The sequence below is a fragment of the Dasypus novemcinctus genome, chromosome 12 (genome assembly GCF_030445035.2).
Source record: "Dasypus novemcinctus isolate mDasNov1 chromosome 12, mDasNov1.1.hap2, whole genome shotgun sequence".
Taxonomy (NCBI): Eukaryota; Metazoa; Chordata; class Mammalia; order Cingulata; family Dasypodidae; genus Dasypus; species Dasypus novemcinctus.
This window is the reverse complement of record NC_080684.1, coordinates 24,173,336-24,193,166: the sequence shown is the minus strand read 5'-3', so window position 1 is coordinate 24,193,166 and position 19,831 is coordinate 24,173,336. Positions and strand designations below refer to the sequence as shown.

Here is a 19,831-nt window from a genome sequence, read left to right as displayed (position 1 = left end):
TTATTTTTCTGAAGAGGAAGGAAATATCTTTTTTAATACAATTTGCAAGGCTTTTTGAACTTGCCGGTTCCTCAGAGTATAAATGAATGGATTCAACAAAGGTGCAACTGAAGTATTGAGCACAGCTACTCCTTTACTTAGTGTAACTCTCTCATTTGCTGATGGCTTTATGTAGATGAAGATACAACTTCCATAAGTGATGGAGACAACAATCATGTGAGAAGAGCAGGTGGAAAATGCTTTTTTCTTTTGTTGCACTGAAGGGAATTTTAGAATTGTCTTGATGATATAAAAGTAAGATAGGATTACTAAGGACAATGTGACAATGAGGGTCATCACAGCTAATAAAAAAGCAATCAATTCTAGCACATGCGTGTCTGAGCAAGAAAGTTGTAGGATAGGAGAAACGTCACAAATGAAATGATCAATGATATTTGAAGCACAGAAATCCAGGTTAAGACCTAAAATCAGTGGAGGAAAAATGACCAGGAAGCCAGTCACCCAGGAGCTGAGTACAAGCTGGTGACAAAGTCTTCTACTCATGATGGATGCATAATGCAAAGGTTTGCAGATGGCAACATAGCGGTCATAGGACATAGCAGCCAGAAGGAAAAATTCTGTACCCCCTAGTAAGATATAAAAAAACACCTGAGACATACAACCACCATAGGAAATGGTCCTTTCCTTGGTCACAATGGTGACTAGGAATCTGGGGATGCAAACAGTTGTGAATGAGATTTCCAGGAAAGAAAAATTACGAAGGAAGAAATACATTGGGGTCTTTAGATGGGAATCCAGCAGAGTGAGGGCAATGATGGTTAAGTTCCCTGTTATGCTCAACAAGTAATTTAGAAATAGAAATACAAAAATTACCATCTGTAATTGAGAGTTATCTGTCAGTCCCAGTAGGATAAACTCTATATGTTTGGTATAGTTCTTCATTTCACTTTTGTGATTTCAATTAAATTCTAGACATTAAAGCCTACAAAATCAGAAATTATACGAGTAGCTTATCTTGAGGAAAATATATTTAAAAACCCATATTCAGAAATATACACACTTATACTGCAATACTCCATGGTATTTGATGATATGATCAAGACCTTTGCAACTGAAAAACTTTTAACTATGAATTTAAATGAGCTAGGTACCTCAGTTCAATTTTAGAATTTGACTTCTAAAACCCGTGTTAGTTGATTGCCCCCTTATTTGTAAACTTCCAGTTAATTGTTCGTCATTCCAGATTTGACCATCTGTTAAATAAATTAGATAAAAGAGCTTGATTCAGGATTTAATCACAATCCACTAATTTTAAAGTATTAATTTCATCAAAATAAAACATTGCCATTTGGTAAATTAAGAGCTACAATTAATACCTAAACCATAGATTGCATATTAATGCAACATATATTTATAGCCCCAATGTAGTATTTTTTTAACTTCCAAATGAACTACTGATAATGAAGACAGAAAATTCTCCTCATGGATGCCTAAATATTTTCAGTAACTGCATCTACCAGAAGGATGAATTTTATAATACTAAAACATGTTTCAATATATTTCCATATGAACTTTAAATGAAAAGTTATAATGTTGCTGACATTACAATAAAGCAATGTGTGTAGCAGAGCAAGTAGTTTTATTTTTCACTTAAATGACTCAATGAGAATAGAAAATTAGTAATGATCTACTTTATTTTATCCAATTAATAGGTTAAATGGGAAAAGCAACATATTAGAAAATGTTGCTTTATAATTTATCATTCAATATAGATTCCTTAATGTAAGCAATATTAATATTCTAAGAATGACATGATTATGTGAACAGTCATTAATAATTGACTGACTAAATCTTAGCCATTTTTCCATAAAGTTCAAACTATACAAAGATGCTGACCTTCACCACTATTATTCAGCATTATTCTCAAATCTCTAACCCATTAAACATGTTTATATACCTTATAAATATCAAAAGTTGTTTGAATGGTATGTAAACTAGATTTACTTATTACTGATCTGATTTGTCCCTTGGAATAGCCAAAACAATAAACTTAAAAAATTATAACTATAACCAACTTCAGGAAAGTGAACAGATAAAACACAAGTGTAAATATAAAATAGTCTTTTCAAAAGAGGGAATAGTAAGAATTTAAAATGATAAATTTTTGCTTTATCAAAAAATTTAAATTCCCATATTATGTGTAAGCTATACTTTACATTATTTAAAATAAATAAAAATAGACAACAATGTAAAGCTCTCAAAATAAGCCATTCTCTAGATCAAATTTTATTAATTCAGATGATATATTTTGAAATGAGGACATTGAAAAATATATATTTTCATGAAAAACCTTCTAAACATATTTTAGATATAAAATCCAAAGCAGTGTCTATAAATTGTTCCTATTTTTACAAATGTCTAAATGTATGCACATAAGAATGTTTTCTGCAAATGTAAGTAAAAATACATAATGATGACTAAACATACTCTTTCAGTGATATTAAATAATAATGCATTTATATATTTAATAAAATGAAGTCATTCTTAATATTCTATCAAAGAGAAATGAATAATAGCAAAAACAGTGATTTGAGAAAAATGATTGGTTCGATATTTTAGAGTCATGTTTTTTAACTTAAAAAAATCAGTGATGCAAATGATTGTCTTTTATGTCATTAGCAGATCATTGTTCTCATCATTTGAACAAACCTTGCTAATTTTGAAAGTAAATTATTTCAAAACACTGAAAATAAGCACTGACAGAAAAAATAAACTGTAATACATCATAAATAATGCCTTCTTTCTTTTAAATTCAAATATTTAAAGTCCATTTATTTTCATTGATTGAATTTTGCCTTTCACTTTGTCTGTTTGAAGATTTTCTATTTTTAAAAAAATACTGAATGTCTAATATTTTTTCTATGTGATTATATCTTTCTCTGTGATATGAATTCAGGAATTTTTCATTCTTTAGATTAAGACATTGCATTACTTTAGGAAATAACTGTTCATTTTGATATCTCTTACTATATTTCTTCTCCTCTTTTCCTAATTCTTCCAGGAATAATTTCCAGGTATTTGGTGGAGAGGGTATACCTAAGAGAATCATAGATAAATCAAGCCTTTCATTCCTTGTTCTCATCTTAACTTGTTACCGTTTCTTTTCCTAGTATGTCCTTCTTCTTACCTCTACCTTATTCTGAAAAATATATCAAACAGGTCTGTAGTTTTATTGTGGATATCAGAGTAATTTGCAAATCTAGAATTAGAATTAATTCTGCAACCAGTGCAAACTTGGCAATCAATAGTTCTCTGTGACATGTTGTCATTGTTCACATGGGCTTATCAGAATTAGCACTTCCAAGGACTAATATTTTATATTTTTAAACATACATTTAAAAAACAAAGCCAATTATCCAGGAAATATATCTTCTTATTGTATTATGTTTAAGATTTAGAGTTGTGTAGGCACTCATTTTCTAGAAGGAGTATATAGTTGTCATTCCCTCCACATTTATATGGTGCCACATCTAGTTTAAACCACTAAAGTATTAGAAATGAAGGTGCAAGTGCATAAGAGACATTACACTCATGCATTTTTGGATTCATAAAACACAAAATGAAAATGATTGTTTTACTTGAATAGAAATAATAAAATTTAATCTTTAATCCACTCTGCTTTTTCCTTAAACTTACCTGGAATTTGCAATTTTTCCATAATTTAAAAAAAAATTAGCAGCAGTATGTAGTAACCTCTTGCAATATATGGTGGTATTTTTTTTTTTCCTCTAGAGGACATAAGCAAGAATCAACCATAGTGAACACTGAACATGCAAACTGAAAAACAATATTTAATTTTGTAAGCAGGAAAATTAATATGAAAGGATATCTCAGGTTAATTCATAGTAGAGAACTAAAGTATGAATGTTTTAGTAATGTATTTTTCTTCACTATCACATGTATCTGAACATATGTTAGTATCTATGCTTTGGACAATAAATATTTCCAACAAACTCCTGGTTTTATCACCAAGTAATTTATGAGATAATATATGTGTACCTCTTACTTCCCCCAGCAGATAGTCACAAAAATTATCATAGCTAAAATTATTACTTTGACACTTGGGAAATATTTACTAGTTTTCAATTACTTAAAACGAATCAATGATTCTTTAAGGGAAAAGCCAAGGGAGATAGTGTCCCTAAGGAGAAAAAAGGAAGATGAAAATTTTTCAAAAGAGCCTGCAAAATACCAGGCGGCATTTTGTTTTTTCATTTATGTTTTCTCAGAGAAGTTGTATGATTAGGGAAAAATCACATAAAATACATTGTTCCCATAATCCACCACTACCATTAACACATTGTGTTAGCATTGTACATTTATTACAACTGATGGAAGCATATTATTATAGTTTACTATTAACTGTTACTCATGATTTATACTTTGGCTCTATGTTTGTGTTGTACAATCCTTTTCTTTTTTATTTAAAATTTTTATTCTAGTTACATATATACAACCTAAAATTTCCTCTTTAACCACATTTAAATATACAATTCAATAATGTTACTTATGTTCACAAAATTTTGCTACCATCCTCAACATGCACTACCAAAATGCTTTCTCACCACAAATAGGAACACTACACACTCTAAGCATTAGCTCTCTATTCCCTATCTCCACACTGACACTTGGTAACTCATATTCAAAGTTTTGACTCTATGCATTTTCTTATGCTGATTATTTTATATCAGTAGTTTACACACTTTTTCTCCTCCTGTGTCTGGCTTATTTCACTCAACATGGTGTCTCAAAATGCATCCATGTTGTGGCATATATCAAAATTTGATTCTTTTTTACAGGTGAAAACTAATCCATTGTATGTATCTGCCACATTTTGTTTATCAATTAGTTGGTTACTGGACACTTGGGTTGCTTCTATCTTTTGACAAATATGAATAATACCATTATGAACAACAGTGTGCAAATATCTGCTCATTTCTTGCTTTTAATTCTTTTGAATATATACTTAAAATAAATAATTTCAGGTCACAAGGTAATTCTAAACTCCGCTTTCTGAGGAACCATGCAGCTTTTCCACAGCTGTGACAACATTATATATTACCACCAGCAATGAATGATGGTCCTATTTCTCCATATCCTCAACAAAACTTGTAATCTTCCCTTTTTCTTTTTTCTTTTTTAAATCATAGCTTTTCTAGTGGGGCTGAAATTTTATCTCATGGTTTTGATTTGCATTTCTCTAGTGGCTAATGATGTCAAACATCTTTTCATGTACTTTTGGCCCTCTACATATCTTCGTTGGAGAAAATGTCTGTTCAAATCTTTTGCCCATTTTTTAATTGGGTTGGTTTTTGTTTTGTTTTGTTTTGTTCCATATTAACAGAACTAGGGGAAAACAACAGCAACACATGATTACATCAACTGATGCAAGAATGGCTTTAGACAAAATTCAGCACACCATCTTGATAAAACACTTAGAAAATAGGAATAGAAAGAAACTTCCTCAACATCAATAAGGCCATATTTGAAAATAAGCTGTTAACTTCCTATTCAAAGACTGAAAGTGTTTCCTCTAAAATCAGGAACAAGTCAAGGATGCCCACCGTAACAGTGATTCAACCCGGAAGTGGATGTTCTAACCAGAGCAGTTAGCCATGACAAAGAATTAAAAGGCAACAAAACTGAAAAGGATGAAGTAATAGTTTCCCTATTTGCAGATGACATTATCCAATATATAGAAAATCCTAAAAAATTCACAACAAAACACTGGAACTAATAAGTGAATTCAGAATAGTGGTGAGGTACAAATTCAGCATGCAAATGTAAGTACTTCTTTCTATACACTAGCAAAGTACAATCTGAAGAGAAAATCAAGAAAAAAATTCCATTTATAGAAGCATCTAAGAATAAAATAGCCAGGAATAAATATACCCGAGGATGCAGAAGACTTGTACACAGAAAACTATGAAACTTTGTTAAAAGAAATCAGAGAAGACCAAAATTAATGCAAGGACATTCTGTGATGATGGGTTGGAAGACTAAATATTGTTAAGATTTCAATTCTACACAAAGTGATTTACAGAGCCAATGCAATCCCAATAAAATTCCAACAGTTTTCTTTGCAGAAATGGAATAGTAAACGTTCAAATTTATATGGAGATGTAAAGGAATCCTGAATAGTCAATGCCATCTTGAAGAAGTTGGAGAACTCATACTTACGAATCTTAAAATTTATTATAAAAATACAGTCTTCGAAGATTATGGTTCTGACAAAAGAATCAGCCTATAGACCAATATATTTGAATTGAGATTTCAGAAATAAACCCTTACATCTAAGACCAACTGTTTTTTGATGAAGGTTAAAAAAGAAAGAGTAATCTCCTCAAGAAATACTGCTGGAAAAACGGATGTCCTTATCAACAAAATGAATAAGGACCCCCACCTCAAACCATATACAGAAATCAACTCAAAATCAAAGACTTAATATAAGAGCTAGTCTCTAGGACTGCCAGAAGACTTGCGTTGGGTAATGGTTTCTTAGACTTTACATAGGAAGCACAAGTAGCAAAAAAAAAAGACAAACGGGACTTCATAAAATTTAAAAACATTTGTGCATCAAAGAACTTCATCATGAAAGTAAAAAGACAGCTTATAAAATGAAAGAAAATATTTGGAAACCACACATTTGATAAGGTTTGTCTGTTTCATTTAATTAAAAATAAGTTTATTATTTCATGCATGATAGTATAACACCATTAGGTTTGTAATATTAAAAAAACTACCCATTTCAAACTATCATTGAGACACTGGAAACTAGCAGGTTAATTTGGATCACAGTCAGTGCATAAATGTCAAGATAACTCCTTTTGAAAGATTTTTGTTCTATGTATGAATCTATAAAAAGGAGAGCAGCATATGAGTAGTCAATACAAGGATCACCAATGGATGTTAAAATCAATTAGGGAACTATTTCAGGAAACAGAATATTGACAGTCTCATAGCATCACCATTCCAGGAAAATGAAAACAGAATTTTTACAGTGGAGAAGTCTGGAAGACCTAATGAACAAATAATTAAATTTAGCATCACAAACACTGGGAATCACTGACACTTTATGACTCTTGATGTGAGACTGTGAGAAGGAGACAATATGATGATACTGTATTTTCCCAAAGATAATTAATCTGAAGTTAATTGTGAGAAAACATAGGAGAAAAAATATATACTTTGCAAAGCTTCTACATTGGACTCTTAAAAAATAACAGTATTGGGAAAGTAAAAATGACAGTGTAAACTTCCACATATCAGAGCATAATAATGGAATGATCGTGGATCAAATGTAAATATAAAATGAAAGAATATATCTATGAAGACCATTATTGGGACATAATTGAATAGCATTTATTAATCCACAGGAAACTGAAACAGGTTAGCAAATCATTTAAGTAAAAAGAAGCACCTCACTTTCTTTTAAATATTACACATCTATATCTAAATAATGAAAGCAAGTAAATCTTCAGAATAAATGTTCATTTAATTTAAATAAATGTGAAAATTTGTGATACAGTTTTCAAAATATCTGAAAGCATTTCTTCATGAATAGGTTTAATAACATATATATATAATTAATATTTTTTAAGCAAACATAACCAATCTTCAAAATTCTCCTCAATTCATTTGGTCGTGATATTGATCCTGTTTTTCCACAACTTAGAAAGATCAGTCATTCTTCAGGTTGAAAATGAAAGCAATTAGAGTTCTTGAATTATTGAAAATGGATTACACTTAATACTTACTGGATCTTTTATTGTGGATATAGAAACCTATATTAATCTCAAAAGAATTTTATGCAATACCTTAATACTTTTCTATGATATTTTATTTTAAAGAAAAATAGGAACTTCAACTTTGCTTGATTTTTTTCAGTCATGGAAACTACACTTTTTATACAATTACAATATCATAACAGTTTTGTGGGTGTGATAATATTATTGTGGTTAAGTAGGAGAATGAGGTTGCTCCTAGGTGAATGTGCTGAGGTGTTTAAATGTCAAGATCTGCTACTTACTCTTAAATTATTCTGCGAAAACAATATATAGTCTATTTAGTGGGGGTGCTCTTTAAGAAATTTTGGTAAATCTAATAAAAGGGCATGCAGTTGTTTGTTTACTATTCTTTCAACTTTTCTGAGTGATTGAAATTTTCTTAAGTTAAAAAGCCAGGAAATAAAACAAAACATTGCTGTCACAGTTCATCATTTATGGAGACATGGCTGACCTTACGGTTAAGTGAAAGAGACCTCACTCAAACTAGGCTCACTTTTCCTTGATTCAGATAAAGGAGAGCTGGAAGATACTGAGATATATGCATAAGAAATATCTTCATAGCATGGAAACTTATAGAAAGACCAAGATGTATTCCGGAGACTGTATTGAGCAGAGAGAGTGCCAGTAGACTTATTTAGTTACTGTGTGCTCAATTAAGCCAAGTGTCAGTTATAACATGAGAGCACTCTTTATATATAGGTTCCATGTTGGATTAAAACAGAGACATAATTCAAAGATGATCACTGGAAGAGATAACCATGAAAACTAAAATTTATTTTGTAAATACACTCATTCTTTTTCTACAAGTTATTCAATTAATCAATTTATTTAAAAAACAAACTCTAAGAGATGACAGCAAGGGAAGGAGTGAAAACTACTTTGTTCTCAGAATTAAGACAGTCCCTTGACTGACTGTCTCAGACTTATGTTTGTACCCAGTGGGAGCATAAAAGTGTTCATTTACTCACATGTGCTTTAGCTACAAACTAAGTCGTGGGGCCAGAGTGATCTCATGGCACAGAAGAAATAATCCACAGCCGGTTGAGGGCCTTCGGCCAGACGCAGAAAGTTAATGTTTCCAAATTGCAGATGGCACGCCCGGCTTTTTATATTAAGTGGTTTTCTAGAGCTCTCAGCTTCACCTTCCATTAAATAGTTTCAAAGTTATACACCATTTTATTAATGCTCTTACATTCCTAATAAGCAACAATGTATAGAACACATGTTGCTTGTTTACAAGTTAAGTTTTACATTTTATAACATGGGATTGCTTTTTCATTTAAAAATTTTTAAAATAAAAAGTAAAATTGCATAGGAAATGCAACTTTGAAAAAGAAGAGTGCAGTTGGCTATGGTACTTTAGAGTGAGCCAATTCTCATCAATATTTTGAATAGTCTCTTTTTTTCTTTTGCACATGGGTGCAAGTTTTATGGCTTTTAAATATTTTTAAATTTAAAAAAAATATACTTAGATTACACAAAATGTTCCACAAATATATATAAGGGATTCCCATACTCCCCTCTCTCCATACCTTCCATCCTTCCCCACCTTAACAACTTCTTTCATTAGTGTGGTATATTCATTGCAATTGATGAACACATTTGGAGCATTGCCACTAAGAATGGATTTTAGTTAACTTGGTGTTTACAATTTCTCCCACTTAACACTGTAGGTTATGGCAGGGTACACAATGGTCTGTATCTTTCGGTGTAATGACTGACATTCAGGACAAAATGCTGCATAGGGTTTAACACCTTAGATCAATGCATAAAACATTAACTGAAGGCTGGTGAGAAGTGGGCTTTTCTCTTGAATTGTAAGAAAAGGACAATTGTGAAAGGGTTGGTAAGAAAGAAAATCAAGCCTGACACCTAAACCATGAGGGAATTATTATTTAGCTTAATTTTAAGAAAGAGATTATAGAGAGGTTAGATTTGCTTTTGTCTTTGCATACATACACATAATTTGTTATATAGCCAGTTCCAAATCTGTAGACATTGTTGGTTTATTTCTGTATTTCTCTTATACCTTTCATATCTCTGAAGACTGACTAGACACTGCGTTTGGAAAATTATGTAGAGAAAAGATTTGAGGCATACCATGATTTCATCTCCTTCTGTGACAGATTTTCCTTTATTCAGTCAAGAGCCAGAACACGGGCATCCTTTCATCAGCTGAAAATCCCTTCTCCACTTGATGTCCTTGATTCCACACTCACTGGTCATTACTTCATCCTACATCACTGTGAGCTCTTTCTACAGCTTTTTTACTGCTTCCTCCTCATTTCTTGACTTCTACGTGCAGAATTGGCCCAGGAGCAGCCTTTGGATCTCTTATATTTTCTCTATTCTTATTCCCAGTATACTCTCATCCAGTCTCATGTTTAAAACCACGTCTATGCAATGATAACTCCCAATTTTTTAAATTTCTAGTTCGTATCTCTCTTGTGAGCTCCAGACCTATACATATGACTGTGTACTTGACTAAATCAAATCAATACTCCCTTCTTTCAAAGACCAGAGCCAAAGACCAGAGTCATTGTTAACTTCTTTCTTTCTTCTACACTCCACATGTATTCCACTACCAATGTTGTGGGGCCTTCAAAGTATATTTGGAATTGCCACATTATCACCATCCCCACTTTCACTGTTCTGGCTAAAAACATGATAACTTTTTGGATATTCTGCTAATTTTTAATTGGGTAGGAATATTGTAATTGAGCTCACATTGTAGGAAAAACTAGTGTAATCCTTTAGTTTGCAATATGATTTTTTATCAGAGAAATTGCAAATTTGCCAACAATCACGCATAAAATATCAGATGCCTGTATACCACCTCTCCACCAACACCTTGATTGGTTTGTGAGATTTGTCAATTGTCCTATTTTTTTAACTTTAGTTACCTTTGTTACAATTGATGAAAGATTATTCAAGTCCATATAGTCCATATTTACATAGTACATATTTACATGAAAAGTTACATATTTACAATTTGGGGTGTATTTTTCCCATATACTTCACAATATGATTTTTGCTTTATTTTCAACTTTCTTTAACACAGTGATAAAAATAGGACATTCATGTGACAGATACAGATATGTTATATTATATACATTTTAATTCTATATACTTTTTATATCCTTTATATCAAAGTCTGGAAACAAATATACTATGACCTAAGAATTCACCCTAAAAAATATCCAATATTGGATCACACATTTTAACTATTTTCTCTAAATTCAAAGATATTAACTCTTTATTTTATATCAACTCATAAAATTAATTATCTTTCTAAACTAGAACCTCAACACTACCCATGCTATTACTTATTCAGCCTGTGGCACTATAAAATCACCTAAATTCAATTTTTTCCTAGGGGTCCAAGTTTAAGTTTTCTCTTTGAAATAGAATAAAGGACAAGGTTAAGGTTAATCTCTCTCTATTTAAAATCATAATAAGAAGTATAATATGCAAGCAGGGGATCATTATTTCTCAGTCTTTCCTTTGATTTCTGGATAGTCTACATTATAGCTAGAAACTGTATTCCTCCAACATTCCACTAATGGTTCCTAAAGGAATCCAATTAAAAAGTGTTGCCAAAATTAATTGCAAATTCATTAATTTTGTGTCTCCAGAGGGTTATATATGTGTCCTACAAAAAACATCACCTTCTGTAGCATATTCAAAAAACAAGTGATTCTTTCTTTTGGAGAAAAGATATTTTGAAAGCCTGTATCACTCAGCAATATTTTAAAAAGTCACAAAATACGTAACACTTAAAGTCCAGGAAAAATATTTATGGAAGAATACCGATTAGATTTTTCCATCCTATGCCTCCCAGGCTTTGGAATGAAAAATGGATGGGTTTTGATAAAGAGTAATCAAATGTGAACTACACTAAGCCACAAAATATGGCAAAGGAAATGCAAGAACATTCTGGCCCTTCCTTCCTTCCTTCCTTCCTTCGTTCGTTCGTTCCTTCCTTCCTTCCTTCCTTCCTTCCTTCCCTCCCTCCCTCCTTCCCTCCTTCCTTCCTATTAAACTACCATGTGTGCACAAGTGTGAGACTAACAGGCTATATTGTCTGATATTCTGAATCCTAGAAAATTTCTATATTAGTTTCCTTAGCACTGGGTGTTTTCTCCATATCCTAAACCTAAAGTCCGGTTGATGTTCATCCATACTGAAAAGTAGCACAAAATTGTCAGAACAGCCACTTTCTCTAAATGTTCTTTGTAGAACCTGTTTGCTAGAAATTAGGACCTTGAAATACATGATTTTTTAAAAAAAGATAATCATTTGAATATTTCTTAGTATCAAATATCTCATTTGTAAATTATGTATGGAAATACCGGGAAAAGGTAAAAATGTAGGTGCTAATATTTGGTTGTGCAAAAAAGGCAGATTCTTTGTGTTCCAAATACAATTTCATCTTCCTCTGGATCCTCTAAGCCTATTGCTGGGATGAAAAAAAAAGAAAATAGAAGCTTCTCACTAAAAATAAATTCGTATTTCCAGATTAAAACAGTCTACTTTGGATTAATTCATTGCCATTTAAATAGTCAATCAATTCAAGTTTTCCTAGAGATCTGTCCCTCTTATCTAGAGATTGTTCCTTCCTACTCTGCTTTTCAAGGTGGACTTTGTATGAAGGGGACACTTGTGATTCTTATGGCAATGTTTGGGAGTAAACTTTCTACATGTTGTTTCACTGCTGGCACCTACTGACCACTTTCTGAGGCTCTGCTGCTGTCTCTGGGCATTGCTCATTTCCTCACAACTTTTGAAGATTAAGTGTGTCCAAGGAATAGTCCAGTCCAGTTCCTTTATCTACACTGATAATTAAATTTCAGATCACAGAACTCTACAATTATCTTGTCTGCAATGAAACCTGAGGGCATTTCTCAATTCCTGTACTATTTTCTCTGCCTATTCCTTTCAAAATTTGTGAGAGCTGAGCTCAGAAATTGCTCACACCTGCCCCAGGAGGAAGACAGGTCCAGTTTTATTAGCCAGACTTCATCAGAGTGGAGAGAACAGTTATTCCAGACACAATATGCGTAGCCCATTCCATTGTCATCTACACATACCTATCGTCTTACCCTTTGACTCGATTAATTAAACAGACTATGCTCATTGTTCACTGAAGGATCAACAAGTCCGTTTCTGTCTTTCTAGAAAAAGGAGCAGTAGACCATTCTGAACTTCTAGGTCAGTATCTTTCAAGGTTTTAAGCCTCTGCCTCACTACAATTCTAAGATTTGCATTACCTAGGTGTTTCATTTTTTTGAAAGACCCCACTATTGGTATCTACATCAGTCAAGATCAACTAATTCAGAATAATTAATGGATAAATACAGAAGCTAATCTCATACTTCTGAACAAAATCCCTGTATCTTGAAGGCAGTTTTACTCTGGACTGGTCATAATTTATTCAGATATTCTTTCAGTCTTCCATTCATCAGATCAAGTTGAGCTTGAGTCTATGTTAAGTAGTGGAAATGGCACAGTAGAAGACAGACATCCATCCTACACTATCTGGGTATGACCTATTACATGACCCATTCTACAGATGAGGAAATTAAGGTACAGAGTGCTCATGTGTCATACTCAAGTTCAGACAGTGTGGTCATACCAAGACGTTTGGTGGACACAAGATCAGGGATCTATGGATGTTTTGCTATAGTAATAATAATAATTTAAATTATATATTATTACTTTATTATCTTACATGTAATATATGCATTTTTCTTGTCACATTCTTGGAATCTACACTGTATGAAATATAACATCAGATTATTAGTTTTTGTTTTTTTAAGAATGAGTTAATTGAAGTATGTCACTCGTATATAAACATAAACAATAAGTGTATAATAATAGTTGTAAACTTACAAAACAAAAATATATAACCCCGTACAGGACTCTCATAACTCACCCTACCACCAATAACTTGCATTGTTGTTAAACCTTGTTAATTAATGATTAAAGAGCATTGTCAGAATATTACTACTAACCAAAATATTTTCCCCCCAACCAACCCTATTGTTATTATCTTTATATAATTTATATATGAATGTGCATAAACAGTTAAGTGTATAGTAAAAGCTGTGAACTTACAAAGGAAACATGCATGACAACATACAGGGGGCCCCTACATCAACTCTCCACCGACACCTTGCATTGTCGTGTGATGTATGTTACAAATTTTCAAAGAATATTGTCAAAATCTAACTATCAATCATAGTCCTTATCTTACATTTGGTGCATTTTTCCCCCAACTCACCCTATTATTATTTTAAAAATATATGTTTCTGACAGAAGCTGTAAACTTAAAAACAATCATGCACATGTGCAGACTTCCCAAACAACACACTTCCATCAACACTATATATACACAGTAGGTGATTAACAAAGCCGAGATTAAAAATCTGTATTTTGGAAGTAATAAAAACAATCTTTTATTACTAAATAGATTCTGACAAGTGATTATAATTATGAGGGATAGCTAATTTGCCATTTTTGTTAAATGCAAGTTTTTGGTTCTTGGTGCAGAATATGAGCATTTAAAAGTATTTGAAATCATATGATGAATTGATGTTTACTCTTATGTCTTCCTATAAATTGTCCAGAATTCAGAGCTTAAAATAGGAAATAAGACAACAATTAAAGAATTCATTCTTCTGGGACTTACGGATGATGCAGCCTTACAAATTGTGATATTCTTTATGTTTATCACATACTTATTAAGTGTTAGTGGAAACACAACCATCATCATGTTAACACTGACAAATGCTTCTTTGAAGACTCCCATGTATTTCTCCCTCAGGAATTTCTCATTATTAGAAATTTCATTCACAGTAGCCTGTATCCTAGATTTCTGATCAGGTGGTACACAGGAATCCTGTATTTTACATGTGATTATGGGCAAACTTACAATTTCTCTAATAAAAAATCATATTGCAACCTGAAATATTGCACTACTGTTTCTTATGATGTGAGCTCAGTTCCAACATTTCTACCCATGTAAAAATTAGTAAAATATCCAAATATTAAGATACTTTTAGCGAGAAGAGTGGAAGTGGGGAAGGTGAGAAGTGGTCTAATTCTGAAAATACTTTGAAGCCTCTGAAACATATATGTATATGTATTCTGTGTATGTTTATATGATATATATATATATATATATATATATATATATATATATATAATCTTCATTGTCAGAACTGCCAAAAAGTACCATCAATGGGTTGGCTTAAATAAATAACAGTTTTTTTTTTATTAGTGTACACTTTGAAGCTGGAAGGCAAAAATCAAAATATTAGCAGTCCATGCCTCATCTGAAGTCTCTAACATTTTGGTGGTATCATTCTAACATTACTCTCTGCCTCCACGACATGATGATCTGTCTCTTTCAGTTACCTCCTGTGATTTCTGTTCTGTGTCAAATTGCTTTTGCTTATAAGGATTTCAGTTTTATAGGGTTAAGGTCAACCTTGACTTGATTTGGCCTCATCTTAATAGGATCCTTGAAGGTCCTCTTTAAAAATGAGTTTCACAACAATGATCTAGGGGTTATGACTTGAACATATACTTGTGGATGATGTGAAAAAATACCCAATTCTAAATATATATACAATGTAAATATATAATATGTAATATAATGCAAATATATATACAAATATATAATAATTTCATATTTATACATCCAATTCCAATTCAACACTCTACAAGGTACATAATAGATGTTCTTCTTTACATATTTGTAATTTCTTTCTCCTACAGGGTACCAGTAGTATGTCATTCTCTTCAATGTCTCATTTGTATAAGTCTAAAACACACACAAAACAGTTACAGAATTGATAACCCATATCACTGCTTAAAGTGAATCTACTAAGCAGAATTCAATTATTGGTTAAAATTTTACATAGATTTTACATCTGAAGAAATGTGTAAATATTATGGGTACAGTTTGGTGGGTTTTGACAAATGAATATATTGATGGAACCCACATCTTATTTACTGTCAAGATTCACGGATCAACTGCAAGCTTCTATTCTGAGTTGTGGGTTACTTTTGTATCTAGAGATAAACTATGGTCAATAGTAAGCACCATTATCCAAGGAGACCTCCATACGTCTATTATAAAGCAGTCACACATGAAATTCTTCTCTTTTGAAAAAATAAAGAGAAATTGGTTGTTATTCAGATTAAAATAGTTGCTTTAAAATTTACCTCAATGTTTTGTTTTTTCATTTTTGGTCTAAAGCAACTATTTACTGGATTCACAGATTCTGATGTAAGGAATTTGTACAGAGAGTAAAGCAGATCCTACCTCTGCTCCATTATGTTTTGGGCCTCATGGAAGACATGAAGACTGGGTTTGGAACCATCTGATGGTATCTTTGCTCAAGTGTATGGCAGTTGAATCTGGCTGTCAGTTTGTTTGTTTTTTCCACAGCAAAGTGGCTGGGTTTCAAGATGAACTATGGCAAAATAGAAAATTCTAAAAAGGAAACTTGGAATCACATAGCAGATTTTCTCCCATACCTTGTTAGTTGAGGCAGTTATTAGCTTCTGCCCAAACTCAATCAAATGAAACTTTGATTCTCTTATTCTTGAAAGGAGTACCAGTGTCATATTGTAAGATAACGTTGGATGGGAGAGATTGCTTTATTGAAGCCATTTAGGAAAATGCTATCTTCCACAGAGGTGATATCATACGATGGAACATATTGCTTTATTTCTTATTCCACAGATGAAGAAAAAATACTGGAAGTTTCCCTAGGACACTAACTTATAAATTTAGTTCCTCAAGTTATTCTAGGAAGACTGGCAGCAACACCGTTGTTTTAATATTTTTGGAAATATATTGGCTTCTTAACTTTGCATTGACTTTACTGAAACCCCTTCACTTTAACTTAGCTTGAAGTTCAAAGAATCCACCAATAATCTGGTAATATATTTCACTGAACCATTTGTGTTTACTATTCCATTGATCATAAGATTGATAGGCAAATATTTTCAAGAACATTGACTAGAGAAATACATGGTACCTATAGGCATAGGCAAAACCTAATACTGCTAAAACGAATGGAAGATATCCTTGTGCTGGTAGCTTAATCAGGACCGCTCTACTACATGAATTGTTATAATGACATATTCAGCAGGAAAATTATGAAGTTATGGTACCTATGCGTTCTAAGAACTGACAGTTGGGAGTAAAAACCATAATAGATACTTTAATACCCTCATTTTGTACTAAATGAAACGTAATTTTTGATTTTAAATTAATCAATTATTTAAATTTTAATACATTCATATTCATATAATTTAATATTTAAAACTTATACATATTGTGAAAAACTAATAATTATAGGACATGTCATAAAGTTCACTGTATGTTTCCATTTATTCAATAAATTCATTGGCATATCCAAGAAATTAAACTTGCTTTATGAGTTTTTGAAAAAAATTGTCTATAAATTCAATTACTGGTGTATTAAAACAAAGTTTATTTTCTACTCCAATTTTTAAAATATGACCAATATAAATACTAAAATAAAATTAAACATATTAAATAAATGATTTATTTTCAGAGATAATTAAGCTTTCCCATGCTGACATTTGACATTAGAAATAATAATTCTACAAAATTGTCCTTTATATTATTCTTTTAAAGTAAGTTTTCTTGGAATATTTTAAGCATATATAATAACAAAATTCAATTTATCTGACAATTTCCAAGAACATGGCTTAAAATAAAATAATATACAATTATTTAAATTATTTAAAATTTCTATGCTCCCCAAAGATTTATATTCTATAATACAATGAAAATCTTTTCTTAATTTTATCCTAAAATATCTTCCTTAAAGATAATTTTGTAATTTCTAATTTCTAAGACAGAAACTCTTTCCTATGGAATAATGGAAAGTTAAGCTCAGAATTGACAGGAATCTCATATTTTTAATGTATTTTTTTCATGATGTATATATCTTCAAAAAATATAATTTAAAACAAACAAAAAAATAGGATCAACCTTAAAAAATTGATAAAATGGAAATAATTTCTAAATTCATGCAGGAAGAAGTGACCTATGAAATTATTAGATATGAACAATTAAACTACAAGAGTTAAATTAAATTCCATTTAATGTTCCTTTTATGTCTTCAAGTTAATTAATTCAACAAATAGTCTTATTTTTTAGAAGAAGACAATATTTTTTTCAATACAGTTTGCAAGGCCTTTTGAACTTGCTGGTTCCTCAGAGTATAAATGAATGGATTCAACAAAGGTGCAACTGAAGTATTGAGCACAGATACTGCTTTACTTAAAGTAACTCTCTCATTTGCTGATGGCTTTATGTAGATGAAGATACAACTTCCGTAAGTGATGGAGATAACAATCATGTGAGAAGAGCAGGTGGAAAATGCTTTTTTCTTTTGATGAGCTGAAGGGAATTTTAGAATTGTCTTGATGATATAGAAATAAGATAAGATTACTAAGGACAATGTGACAATGAGGGTCATCACAGCTAATAAAAAAGCAATCAATTCTAGTACCTGTGTGTCTGAGCAAGAAAGTTGTAGGATAGGAGAAACGTCACAAATGAAATGATCAATGATATTTGAAGCACAGAAATCCAGGTTAAGACCTAAAATCAGTGGAGGGAAAATAACCAGGAAGCCAGTCACCCAGGAGCTGAGTACAAGCTGGTGACAAAGTCTTCTGCTCATGATGGATGCATAGTGCAAAGGTTTGCAGATGGCAACATAGCGGTCATAGGACATAGCAGCCAGAAGGAAAAATTCTGTACTCCCCAGGAAGATGTAAAAGAACAACTGAGATGCACAGCCATTATAGGAAATGGTTTTTTCCTTGGTCACAATGGTGACTAAGAATCTGGGAATGCAAGCAGTTGTGAATGAGATTTCTAGGAAAGAAAAATTACGAAGGAAGAAATACATTGGGGTCTTTAGATGGGAATCCAACAGAGTGAGGGTAATGATGGTTAAGTTCCCTGTTATGCTCAACAAGTAATTTAGAAATAGAAATACAAAAATTACCATCTGTAATTGAGAGTTATCTGTCAGTCCCACTAGGATAAACTCTATCTGCTTGGTACGGTTCTTCATTTCACTTTTGTGATTTCAATTAAATTCTAGAAATAAAAGGTTATGGAGATCAGAAATTATGTGAGTGGCTTTATATCTAATAAAAGATAAAGAAAATGAACCTTATTCAGGAGCATACACACTTTAATTGTTAATATAATACTCCATGGAAGTTGAAGGTATTGTCAAGAACTGAGCAACACTACACTCTGGTTTATTGGACTTACCCCACTCAGCTAACATGAAGATGAAGAAGGTCAACCACCACACCAGGGAGCCAAGAATGCCTACAACTGAAAGAAGGAGAACTGCATCGCATCCATGTGGAATCTAAGCCCCCTCTTGATATAGATGTGGAGTGGACACAACCATTCCAAGGTCCACAGGATGAAGGAATAGAGTATGGATTAGAGTGGACTTCCTGATATTCTATTCATGAACTATTGTGATTAGTAATCAAAGAAAATGTGGCCTTGCTGTGGAGAAAGTGGCCATGGTGGCTGCTGGGGGTAGGGAGTGGAAGGAAGAGATGTGGTGTGGGGGCATTTCTAGGAGTTGGAGTTGTCCTGGGTGGTGCTGCAGGGACAGTTACCAGACATTGTATGTCCTCCCATGGCCCACTGGGTGGACTGTGGGAGAGTGTGGGCTATGATGTGGACCATTGACCATGAGGTGCAGTGGTGCTCAGAGATGTATTCACCAAATGCAATGAAAGTCTTATGATGATGGAGGAGGTTGTTGTTATGGGGGGAGGAGTGGGGTGAGGGGGGTGGGGAGTATATGGGGACCTCATTTTTTTTAATGTAACATTAAAAAATAAAAATAAAATTATAAACACACACACAAAAAAAAACGGATTGCCACTGATAG

The 19,831-nt window shown here is 32.3% G+C and overlaps 2 protein-coding genes across 2 annotated transcripts; both read right to left on the bottom strand.

The window, feature by feature from the left end:
• Positions 1–942, bottom strand: LOC101428073 (olfactory receptor 6C70-like). Its single transcript, XM_004467564.3, has one exon. It carries the CDS (start codon positions 940–942, stop codon positions 1–3), a length of 942 nt encoding a protein of 313 aa, XP_004467621.3.
• A 17,101-nt stretch (positions 943–18,043) lies between these two features.
• LOC101430288 (olfactory receptor 6C70-like) lies at positions 18,044–18,982 on the bottom strand. The gene has a single exon (XM_004467565.3). The coding sequence runs from the start codon at positions 18,980–18,982 to the stop codon at positions 18,044–18,046; it is 939 nt and encodes a 312-aa protein (XP_004467622.3).
• Positions 18,983–19,831: the final 849 nt, after the last annotated feature.

Excerpts from the sequence above, each read along its gene's own strand:
- LOC101428073 (XM_004467564.3), bottom strand. The coding sequence starts at position 942 with ATGAAGAACTATACCAAACATATAGAGTTTATCCTACTGGGACTGACA.
- LOC101430288 (XM_004467565.3), bottom strand. The coding sequence starts at position 18,982 with ATGAAGAACCGTACCAAGCAGATAGAGTTTATCCTAGTGGGACTGACA.